At 34.5% G+C, this 13,223-nt stretch overlaps 1 protein-coding gene across 2 annotated transcripts in view; it reads left to right on the top strand.

The window, feature by feature from the left end:
* Positions 1-10,792, top strand: part of side (motor axon guidance molcule sidestep) — a 249,718-nt gene extending 238,926 nt beyond the window's left edge. For both annotated transcript variants that reach the window (XM_074171289.1, XM_074171290.1), the window contains one exon: positions 9,032-10,792. In XM_074171289.1, the coding sequence (XP_074027390.1) occupies positions 9,032-9,087 (56 nt within the window). In that variant the 3' untranslated portion in view covers positions 9,088-10,792. The remainder of the gene's footprint in view (positions 1-9,031) is intronic.
* The last annotated feature ends 2,431 nt before the right edge of the window (positions 10,793-13,223 follow it).

Here is a 13,223-nt window from a genome sequence, read left to right as displayed (position 1 = left end):
CGAATAACCGTCCATTATTGTTGGCTGTATTGTTCATTCATTTCACTCCAAATCAGTAAAAGTTCCATATTATAAAAGCAGCTGTCTGAATTTCCCTGTCCAATCAGAAATCAAGAAATGGGTAACTAACATATTTTGGAAAAAGAATACAGATAATTGCGGGTTTCTTCAGAAAAAACAATGTGGAAGTGGCATTCAGACCACATGCCAGGTTATCTGATTTCCTTTTCAATGCCAAAGATAAGGTGGACAAGTTGGAGAAATCTGGAGTTCATAAGCTTAAGTATCCGGAGTGTAATAGTGTTTATATTGGACAATGTGGTCGAAATTTCCAAAAACGGTATGCTGAACATGAAAGGTCTTTCAGTCTAGGAAAAAATGATTCGATGTTTTCAAACAATTCCTGGGCATGCGACCACAAATTTCCGAATCTAAACGATACGGAAATTTTGTACTATGGAAAGAAGGGTTACAAACTCAATTATTTAGAATACTTGGAAATTCACAAGCATAAATATTGCGGGTGCAACCTGTTAAATGATAAAATCGATTTAGTTTACTGACCTGTTTTTAAATTGGCACATCCACATTGTAAACTGTAAATTCAGATACTCAATCAAGCCAAGTACCTACCTCTATTAGTATCATCACTTTCAATCATTGTTAAGCAAGATTTTCATTTGTCACAACAATATCTTTCAAGATGTTCATTTGAAACATGTAACATTTTTCGGGCAATGAGATTCAGAGAATATAGAAACTCTGAACTCGATGAATTCGTGGACTTCTCAATCCCTGATTCGAGTAAAGCAACCGCTTTTTTGGTTCATCAAACGAATCCGCAATTTTCATTAAACCTTGTATTTCCAATTGGAAGGCTGCTCACAGTTTCATGAAATCACAAGCAATACGTTCGAAGTTGAAGATAGAGTACACGTACACACAAAAACAGTTGTCGACTTTTCTAGCCAAGCCGCCGACCAGTCGGTTACAGTGACAGTCCAAAAATATTTTATTTGGGGGCTTAATTGCTACATTCAAGTTGTGTCGCTCCCCTCAGTGAAACCATCAGATTAGAAAAGTGAAACATTAACATATCTGTCTGTTTCTGCTTTAAAATCTGTTTTTCCGCTAACCAGCTGTTGCACACTTACGAACGACAAACCTCAGAAGTCGAAACTTGTGCGAGCTAAGGATTAACGAGGTCTTACTTTTTAACGTGTGCTTCCTAACACGGGTTGGATGATAGCAAGTGAAAATCGATCGTTCAGACTGGGGCTAGAACCACCTTTCCAACGCGGCAGTCAATTCGAATGAGTAGACAAAGCAGCCACGTCGAACCACCTGGCTACCGACAGACCGAATTTATCTTGTTTCAAATCAGTAAGTACATTATTCTGTGAAAGAAATTTTTCGAGGATGAGTCAAAGTTATTTGTTTTTTTTGAGTGTTTCACCTCCAACAATCTGAAAACAAAGCATTGCTGTCAAAAACAAATTTGCTGAAGTGTAATAAAAGCAAACTGAAATGTTTAACACTAAAAGTTACCCAGTAATATGAACCACTGAAGAGTGCGATCCATCAGTTACTGGGCGTATGATATATTCACGAATTTATTCAGCCAAAAAATTGAATAATCCAAGTTAAAAATCAAACCTATTTACTTCGCCTCATTTAGATCGTTAACGTTCCGGAAAGTAATCGTTTTTCGGTTTCATATCCCATTATAAGACAGTCGCTAGTCTAACCACTTCAGACCTAGGCAGTTATTTTTTTATTCACAAACATCCAGATGTCACATTCGATACACACATACATACAAACATTCATACAGAATGTTTTTCGAAAATCCTATTCCCGTTCATATTTCCATTTTTAACTTCTCATTTTAGCAGTGGCAAACAGGTACATCCATTTCCATAAAGCTATTCGAAATATACTCATCACCTGCTAGAGCCAGAATATACAGAGTGTAAATTTGAAAACTTCTCACCCTTAATATGTTGCTTTCAGTAAACGATATGAGAAATCGAAAAACCAGGTCAATTTTATTGACAAGCAATTTTATTGACAAGGGGGACACTTTCAAGGACTTTCTGTAGCCCTCGTGGTTTAACCCTTTAGCAGGAGTAGTGCTTACCTTTACAATTTCAAATGAGAAGGGGGGTCAAGTAGCACGTTATTTTGATTGGCATTCAATTCCGCTTCCAATGGTCCCTGACTTAATATTTTCCAAAAAATAGCGTTCTAAACTAATAGAAGTAATTATTAGTACGCCTATACTGAGATGAATGGTTGGACCAGATCTTGTATGAATAATAGGTGGTACCGTTCCAACCCTTTATTGGGAGTAATATTAGCCATCAGCTCCAACTAATTCACCTCAAAAAGTAGTCTAATAGTAAAACGTACATGGCAGTGACGATGTGTTATGTGAATGCTAAATTTTCGATTCTCATCGCAGAAAGTGTACAGATAGCCGTTCTTGTTTGCTACTCCTGCTGTGAAAAGGTTCTGTTCCGAACAAAAATTGGTTCGCAAATTTGAACGATATAATAGTATTGTGCATACAGTTGTACCTATTGGGCTGTTTAGAGATAACTTCAATAAGTGTATGAAAGTATAAAAATGTTTCTTGAAATGTTTGTGATCTATGGAGTAATTGGAAAGTGCGCACGAAGAGTGGCATGTCTTTTTAACGAATGAGATCCAAATATTAATGTGATTCACCGGTATGTGCTTGATTTGGTGAATAGGTTTCACGAAAGTGGTTCAGTGACAAATGAAAAAAAACCCCGAGTACTAAATGAAGCAGCTCAAACTGATGTTTTGATAACATTTGCTGTAGAGCTTACGAGCTTATTACGATCAGTATCAGAACAGACGGGAATGTTACGCGGGACTGTAAGAAAAGCTTTGAAAATGCATAAATTTCTTCCCTATAAAATGCAGGTTCTTCAAGAGCTCCACGAGGACGAAGATGATAGAAGAACAGAGTTGCGTGAAATCATGTCTAATTGAGTCACTACTATCCCTATTCTAATTTTTCCTGAATTGCAATGTTGATAGACAAATTGTCGTTCCCCTTTGGGGCATCTTGAATCCGTTGTTCATGAAATACAACCTTGTGATATTGAAGAACTTAAAAGACGAATTACAGCAACATGCCAGTCAATTCCTACTGAAGTTTTCCGAAATGTCAGATGGAAGTTTCGAAAACATGCTTTATTACTGTTCAGAGCAGAATGGACGATATTTCAAAGAGTTTATAAGATAAGCGTGAGTGAATTTTATGTTTGAAATGTCTTTCTCGCAAATTAAATTTCATTTTGTAAAAGGAAATAAAAAATCACATTAATAATACATTTATTTCTGTCATTCAAAGGTTGAAAGTTACTTCTTTGCTTGATCTACACATCTTTGTATGGAGTTAATTTTTCGAAATTGATTGCTTCCATTCTTTCTTTGGAAAATTCCCACATTTTTGTATCAAGATGGAGAAGTGGAAACCCAAAAATGTTTGTCCAATTCCATTTTGTTTGATGATGAGATTATTTGATGAGTTTGTTTGCAAATATATCTAAAAAACAAATCTCATGTTATTCAAAAAAAGAACCAAAATATGTTTTATTGTCTCGTGTTATATTTTGAGTAGTTTCTCAAATGCAACTTCCATCGATAGGAGCTCTGACCCCATAAATTTTCACAATGAAAATTTTATGTTTCCCATGTTTGTGATGCCTGAAATGCTCATGTTAAAACAATATGAAAAAAACCTGCTTCGCACATAGTTGTATCCCTTTTGTTTTTTATCGCCACCACTGTCGATGCAACGTATTTGGAATTAGCGTTATACAAAGCTGCAAAAGCCAACTGAATTCCTTCGATAAGGCTGAAAGATTTACCCTCGATCCATTTTGGTATGAACGTGCCCTTTCATTTGCTTCGTTGGCATCGTCCAAAGACCGCTTGATTTACCGACGAAATACGTAAATGAAACACAGTCTTCCTTTATAAAAAATCTTCTGATTTTGGTAGCAGGAAGGCAATAAAATTTGCTGGAAACGTTGAAAGGATCTTTTCGAATTGGCTGAATATGTGAGTCTGAGATAGGCTGCGGCCCGAAGTTGAAAATAATTGGAATAAAGTTGAGTCTAAGTGAGATTTTTTAATTCTCATCATAATCTATCCGCGTTTACATATGAAAATTACCTTTTCATCTGTTTCTGCATACCGCTAAATTTTCGGAGGCTGAAATTTGTATGTAGGTTCCTTTTATGTTGTAGATGTTCGATAAAAAAGATTGTTGAATATTCCAACTGCGACGCCAGCAGCGAGGGAAAAGGAGCGTTCATGTAGTAAAGTTACCTTTCGATCACTGGTTTTTCGTAACGCTATACTTTCGTGGGTTGAAATGCTATACAGTGCCTTCATTTCAAAACTTCTCGCCCATAGTACTTCGTTTAGCAGGTAGAATTTGCCCTAGGCAAAATACACGTCAATTTAGATATCGAGAAGGAAGTTTAAAACCAGTTCCAGTGGTATTTTAGGTTTAACCCCCTTACCCCTAGCTACACCCACTCAATAATTTTAAATGGCACCCCCTATCTTGTAACACATCATTTTAAAGATCTCACTCACTCCTCACTCAACCATGTCTAGAAAACTGAAATTGGCTGTTCTCGAATTTCTGTCGGACTTTTGTAAATGTTTCGTTATTAATTTGTCTGCATGTGTCAGTTATTCTGTGTCTTAGATCCTGGATGTCCTGCGGGGGAGTTTTGTATACCATTGTATTCAAATAACCCCAGAGAAAGGAATCCAATGGCGTTAAATCCGGAGATCTCACCGGCCATTCCAGAGCGCCTCTTCTGCTAATCCATTTGTCAGGATACCGTTGATCGAGCCATTGTCGGACATGCAATGCGTAGTGTGGCAATGCGCCGTCTTGTTGAAAATGTAAATTTTGTTCATCCAAGAGCGGGTTGTCTTCTTCATCAAGTTGGCGTTCTAAGGACTGTTTATGAGTGTACCGATTACATTTTTCAATAAGTTTAAATACAATTGACCAGATGGATTTTCTTCAATAAAAATATTGCCAATTAGTTCGTTCCCCGGAATTCCAGCCCAGGCGTTTATTTTTTGTGGATATTGCATATGATCCTTTCGAAACAAGTGTGGATTTACATTTTCCTAGTATCTACAGTTATGCTTATTCACAAAGCCATTAAGAAAAAAATTTGATTCATCACTGAAGCAAATATTTTTTATTAAATTCGGGTCATTTTGAATTCTCGCAGTCATTATTTCACAAAATTCAATTCTCCTATCATAGTCATTCTCACTGAGTTGCTGAATAATACTCATTTCATAAGGAAATAACTTGTTTAGTTTCAAAACTTCGTGTGTAGAATCAACTGAAATATTTAATAACTTAGCGCCTTTGGAAATTGAAGTAGTAGGCTCAACGGCGAATCAACGACCTAAAATCTCAATCTGTGCGGCTTCCGTAAGAACTCTCTGCTTTTTTACTGGTTTGTTGCACACAGAACCGGTCTTTTCAAATTTTTTAAAATGGTCTAGGACATATCGGTGACTCACATTTTGGCCTGCATGCCTTTCATTTAAAACACGGGCTGTCCTACGAGCACACCAATCTTCAGCATTATAAATAAAAATAATTTCAGTTCTTTCTTTTGAAGGAACAGAATCTCATCAAAGCTGTCAGAAACTTGTTGGCTCAATATGGAAAACCGAAGGTCATTACACTCAGCGTGTTTCTATAATACGGTTATCTGCAATAAGATTCCGACCTATCTATATAATAAAATTACTTTTCGGACTGACGTACACAACTTGAATGTAAAGCATAAAGGGTTATTAACTCCTCCGTTACACAGTCATGAATTTTTCAAACGATCATTCACGTATCATATATGCAACGTTTACAATAAACTTCCCCCTCATTTAAAACATTTCAAAATAGGTATTTTTTGGCAAAAATTGAAAATTGAACTATTATGTAAACAAACTTGAATGCTTAGTAGTTTATTCATATGTATATTCTTTATTTTGTTGTTATTGGAATGCTGATTGATATAAGGTGTATAATGTATTACTTTTTCCATTTTTTTTTTGTTTTTTGTTTGTATTTGTTTTATTTTTTTTTGTTGCCAGTTCTCGTAACTGGCTGTGGAGGTTAAGTGGTAGAACAAACCTGTAGTGTTCTACACTGCAGTTTTGAACTTCGCCTTTTGGATGTTATATTTTATTTCACCCAATAAAGACCATTATTATTAGGTATTATTATTATTATAGTACTTCTCCGAATTATTTTTTTACAAACTCCGAAATGTAGCACTTTCTAATTGAATAATTGAACCTGACAAATTTTTTCAATTGGGATTGAATAAGCAGTTTGATAATGCTCAGTTTAGAAGAAGTCTGTAAGGGTAAACTGCGTATAAAGTTTGATGAAAATAACTAAAATTGCAAAAAACTTATGACAAAAACGTACCATGTTTTGAAAAATTTCAACAATCTGTATTTCGACAACAAATCATTCTTCGTTAAATATTTTATAGGAAAAAGTTGTTTATTTTGACGAGATCCACCACATACTTAGTTTTTGTAATGCAACTTCACTTAGCGGCCTAGGAGCTGAGTAACATGCATCGATATAGAAGATTGTAAATATCTCGAAAATGATCACCTTCAGCGTTGTCGTGAGGGTGTATCTTTTTTACTTGGAAAAGGTGTGGTAATTAGGTTTTTTCATGAAAAGTACCAAAAGTTTACTGTAAATAAAGTTAGGGCAATTTGAAATAAATAATGACAGCGTACGCAGCGCCCTCTAGATGTTACATGAAAATCAATACGAAAATATGATTTCCCACGTCAAAGAAACCCAGGGTTCCGAATTTCTTGTAAATAACTTAATTTTTGCAAGAGTTATTTTCAAAACAAAAAAATTCAATTTCAACACCCCGTATCTCCGAAACGAAGAATTTTTGGACACAAGTTAATATAGACTTTTTTTTCTTAAAATTGTCACAGGAATACGTCACTCGAATATTTTAACGGCTATGAAAATAATAGATTTTTTGTGAATATTTGGTCCTCAATGCTCTAATGTCCATCTCCTCTATTGAAATTTTTCTATTATTTTCAGTACTCTATTTGGAACCTATTCTTTCAAATTCCACAAAGAGATATTTCGGAAGCCACAATTCCTAAAACGTCATTAATTTTGAGTTGGAACTTTTTTTACTGTAATACATCACCCTTCCGTCTTATGAAAATCGTAAATAATCTGTCTAATATTGGAATACTCATTCTCGGAAATATCAGTTACTGATGCTCTTCTAGGCCGCTTCTTCCTTGGGTTGGAAAATTTCACTTCTCCGTTATTTGCAGAAATTAATTGCTTTCCTCCTTCAACCACCCTTTCAATAGTTCTTATCGAAATACCTGATACAAAATAAAGATTCTTGTTGAAGTGATTATTTTTTAAATCTATTTAATGTATATATAGTGAGAGATATTTCATTTTCCACATTTGATAACGTAACCGACTCACATTTAACACTTTTAAAATGATTGAACCTTTTCAAAAATTATTTCACGTGTCTGACTCTTGATGAATGGTTTTTTTGTTAGGCGATGACTTGTTTTCAGAAACAACAAAAATTATTCAGACAATACCAAACGCCAACAGCATTAGAAGAAAAGTAATAAATCGCCTCTGTACAGAGAATTTGTATGTTTTGCAAGAGCTATGGTGAGAGTTACATTGAAAATGAGTTTGTGCACATGGTGATGGGCTAGCCATCACGTTTGGCGCTTACTGTACATCATTTTGATCTATCTCGTAGGGTTCAGCCAGCGTTTGAATTGTAAGCACCAAAAATACGTTTATCACGATATAACACTGGAAATCTCTAAAATTATCATTGTTTTTCCACTTTTTCTTCATGTTATACACGTGAAAACCTTTCTCTTGTATTACTCTATCTACTGAAAAAACCGCATCAAAATCCGTTGCGTAGTTTTAGAGATCTGAGCATGCATAGGGACGGAGAGAGGAAAGCGACCTTGTTTTATACTATGTAGTGATAAAGGTATTCAACAGATTTCTGCAAAGAAGCCGTGACACATTATTATACCACTTTGGATTGGAAACAAGGCCTGAATGTTTTCCTATTCAGATAAAGTTTCTTCCTAACACCCTCAGGGTTCGTGATCCAATTTGTGGAGGTGAAAGAAAATTCGTAAATGAGATTATTTGTGCTTTTGTATGCATATGGTAGCAGACTCAGATTATTGAGTTATGTGTAGATTCTACCATGTCACATTTTCTATTTAAAAAATACATTACGATTCAAGTAAGCATCTGGAAAATGTATTCAGCAAGCCGAATTACATTTTCTATAAAAAAAATGTTTTGGCAATATGTACAGTAACTGCTTATATTTTCGAATCGAAATAATATATTTTTACAGTCTCACTACTGTTTGAGAATTATGATAGTATGATTGAAGTCAAAACTGCAAATGTACTACTCGCTTTCCTTTTACTCCCAAATCAAGTAGCTATCTATTAGAGATTGGTGTTTCATATCCGCGTTATTGATTTTGAAAACTGAGGTTATTTATCGAGGTGAAAAATTTGCTTTCGAAATGTACCTTTTGCTATAAATAATTTACCACAATTGAAGTATTCTACGTCAACTCTATGAAATTGAAATAAAATAATTTGCAGATGTCCTTTGACTTCCTGCATGAAACTTCTCTCCTGGTTTGAGAAAGTCCAGACCTTTATTCTAAAAATTGGTGGAATCAAAACAGCATACGATCGTATACATTCACACCCAGTCATCTATCAACACACATTTCCTAAAAATGACTGAAAATTCTCAATATGGGATGCCATAACTGAATGGTGTTATATCCCACATTATTTCCACCGTGCGGATGACGCATCATTGTTAGTGTCCTATGAAAACAGTACTGATCCATATTATTATTTTCAGGTCCAGATCTGATTCTTTCTCCAATGACGACTTCTCAGCATAACATGGAGTTTTGACAGACAGTGACCAAGGATCGCAGTATCCAAAAGGATCTCACATAGAAGATAATTATTTCTTGAAAGTGAAAGAAATTAAACTGTAGAACTTTTCGGTTCAGTGAAAGTTCATTGATATAATATATTCTAAACAAATTCCCGTGGTAGCCATTTGCTATTGAGTATTTATGAAGTGTGAAAACTTAGAGACTCTCAGAAAAATGTATCACAGATTAGACAAACTTTGGATCGCTTCATATGGAATTGCATCGTATTCTAGTTGATGGATGAAAATATTTCAGGTAGTAATGAAGATTTCGATTTCCACTTTCCTGAAAAATTTGCAACTCTCAAACACCACTGAAGAGATGTTAGATATCAATTACTGGAAAGTGAATCGAATGTTATTGATATTCTGTTTTTCAATAATATCCATAAAATCATCATAATCAATTTCATCTTTCTATTTCAGGCCATAATTTTTTACAGATTATTTGAATTCCATCTTTCACAATTTATTCATACACATTGACATTCTTCTTTGTCAAATATTGTATATTACATCTATCCGTTTCAATATCTCACCATTATTAGTTCTAAATCACTAACGTAGTTCACTGTGAGTTCACTATGAATCTCACAGTGAACAGTGATAGTGAGTTTTGATATGGAATTTTATCAAGTATCGGTGTGTTTCATTCAATTAGTACTTTGGAGCAACATATTCCATTTGACATAGTCAATTATATTTCAAACAGTGGGAAAGAATCTTTTCAGCAGTCTACTTCTCCTTCTTGATAAAAAATGCGGGAATCTTCCAAAAAAATTTGAAAGCATTCAATTTCAGAAGGGGTAACTCTGTACACAGATGTTGAGATGATGCAGAGAAGTGACTTTCAGACACAAACTGGAAGAAAAAGCAATCCTGAAACAGCTACTTTCATATAAACATTAAATTACACGAAAGAAAAATTCTTTCAGAATAATACGTTTATATGATCTCTGAATTATACAAAAAACACTTTCCTCTACTCAGTTTGTATTCTAAACATTCATATTAAATTTGTATCAGATATCATTCACAGGATTCCTATACAATATACTGAATGAAACGGTAAACATTTCATTTGAATGATATTTAATTCAATTCCATAACGAATGTTCAGAACACAAACTGAAGAGAGAAAAGTGTGTTTTGTATAATCCAGTGTTCTTATAAAATTATTTGTTTGAGAAACAAAAAAACAAATTTCAAATCAATCTTGATTTGAAAGTAGCTGTTTCAGGTGCGCTTTTTCTTCCAGCTTGTGTCTAAAAGTTACTTCTTTGCATAATGTTCACGTCTATGTTGAAAGTTACTTCTTCTCAAATTGAATGCCTCCTTCATTTTCTCGAAAGATTCCCACTTTTTTATCAAAATGGAGTAGTAGAAAGGCAGAATTTTTTTAATTGAACATCACAAAAAAAACCCTTCCAATTTATTTCAAGCAGTGTTCATATAAACAAAAGTAGTTGGTATTTCGATTTTTCAATTTCATCTGAAGTGATACCCATACTTTCCTTCATCAGTGTTTTTCGCATCATCTTAGAATAAGTTAGATTATATCTTTATTTATTTTTACTTTATAGCTGCATTGTATATTTTTCTCACAACCTAGGAATATGAATCTCATGTACTCCATTTAAACTCAGGTAAAATTTGTAATTAAATAAAGTACACTATAGGCTTCAGCGTTTTATTTCGATTACAATTCAGGAAATTAGAAAATATAATCCACATGTTCCATCCTCGCTATAATTTCAAAAATTGTCTTGTCCTTGGAAACTCAGTTAATTCATTTGAAAGGCAATGTGAAAAGTTGTTCAGGGCACGTTAATGTCCCACTACAAATAATAGTAATATATTATTCGACGAGTGAGAAATGTGGTCATTACCCATGAGAATGAAGCTTGTCAGCGTGAGCTGAAGATGAGCATCGTTAATCATTCAAGCGAGTAATGACGATGTCTCGCAAGTAGAATATCATATTTTGCTCAACTCATACCAGAAATATTTCAAAATGACATTCATTTGTTAGGAGTATCTCGGGCAGAGTCATTTCCTTCAAATTCCCAAAAAAATTATCTTGAAAATAAATAAAAAATATTTGGATATTATCCAATGCCCTTCGTGGTGTTAGCCAGGAAAGTATTTGTTTTCTGATAGGTGTCAGTTCATAAACCTACAATGTAGGTCATACGAGGAATCGATCAAATTTCTCATCGACTTTGTGTTGATGATAGACACTACCTTGCACTGACGAGTGGCCAAACAGCCCGATACCGGTCTGTACGTGTGTTCCAACAATTGAAAATCTATTGCGGCAGATGTATCGCCAACAGCATATGCAGGAATAACTTCACTGAAGAAAGCTTCACTGACACCTGTCAGATGTAATCCAATGCCCTTCGTGATATCAGCCAGGGGAGTGGTTTATTTCTGATAGGTGTTAGTCCATTAACCTACAGTGTAGATTTGAGACTGGCCTGAACAAATTGTTTCATTAGATGATTTGATGACGGTCTGTAGCCGAGTATTGATCAAACCATTTCTAACAAGACTTAAATAATGACAAAAATTACACTGTTCGCAAAGCACAATAACTGCACCTATCTTTGGTACTGCCAAAATATTGATACCTTTTGAACCAGTCAACATAATTCAATTGTTATCTTCGTGTCTACAAGAAATCTATACATCTGCATCGCGAACCTTCTGGAATATCTGGTGGTATTTTGATAAACAACAAATTTGAAGTGTCCTTATGGAAAAAAATCGAGGTGGATAAGATGTGGTGACCCAGGTGGCTATTCGAAAAATATTTTGCATCGGATGATGATTCTCTAACGACTCTATATTAGCTTCACCTGTATGTATGTATGTATGTTTGTAACTCTCGAACTCGGGATCTGTATTGACAGAATTATCGACAGTATTGCTTGATTTATTGGCGGGCAGATGGCGCTGTACGTAACCTACTTCATATTCCTTGTTCTTTTCGCGGGTAGATGGCGCTATATGTAATCTCCTTGATAGGTTGTTCAAAAGGAAATCAAAATGATGAATATAGTTTGAAAAACTAAAAAACACGCTTTATAGCATGTGAAACTGAAATGTAAAAAATAAATTTCGTTTCAAAAACTAAAAAACACGCGTTTAGTGAACATCGAACTGAAAAGCTAAAAAAAATATGGTTTGAAAAAAACTAAAAAACACGCTTTTGAAGAACATCGAACTAAGAAGTTGAAAACAATTTTTTTTACTAAGCTCAAAACAATAACGATCGAAAAATACTAGTATTATTGTGAATGAAGCGTGGGCGCTTTGTGACATATTTTTTTTGTATATCAAGCGCCCGTCGCTTTTTGAATATTTTTTTTCAAATAAACGGTTTATCATTACACACTTTATATTAATACATGTTCACCTGTTTATACACCTGAATTATCGACATTATTGCTTGATCTATTCGCGGGTAGATGGCGCTGTAACTAACACCTACATTATTGCTTGATCCATTCCCGGACAAATGGCGTTGTACGTAACATCGACATTATTGATTGAACTATTGGCGGGCAGATGGCGCTGTACGTAACATCAAAACATCAAGAGTAAATTGTTTTTTGAAATTATTACGGCAAATTTTCTCTTTACTTCGAAACAAACTTTACAACAACTATTGATAGGGAGGTACGAAGTCTCTCAGGATAGCCCAACTGTTATGTTGATCTATTAACAACTATTGATCGACTTTAGCAAAGCTTTTGATACATTGAATTATCAACTACTTCGATCTATATTACATTATAATGGACTTTGTCAAAGCACTTTGAAATTTTTCGATTCATATCTTTCACATAGACAACAAAATGTTATAGTGGAGAACCACATGTCAGGGGTTCAATCCTTGGACCTATCCTATACATAATTTAGTCTGCTGACTCTGTACAGCAAAGCGAAAATATCATTAATGACGATTTGAATCAATTCGTTAATGTATCGAGGAAATATGCCCTGGAAGTTAATAATTCCAAATGCTGTATGATTGTATTTGGAAGGAAAGTCGCAAGGTCAAAACTTAGAGATTTAATCACAAAAATTGATGACACTGTTTCAC

The sequence above is a fragment of the Leptinotarsa decemlineata genome, unplaced genomic scaffold (genome assembly GCF_025532065.1).
Source record: "Leptinotarsa decemlineata unplaced genomic scaffold, Ldec_3_MD MMD2_tig00000010_RagTag_RagTag, whole genome shotgun sequence".
NCBI classification, from domain to species: domain Eukaryota; kingdom Metazoa; phylum Arthropoda; class Insecta; order Coleoptera; family Chrysomelidae; genus Leptinotarsa; species Leptinotarsa decemlineata.
Note: the sequence above shows the minus strand (reverse complement) of the source record. Positions and strands in the feature narration are given on the sequence as shown.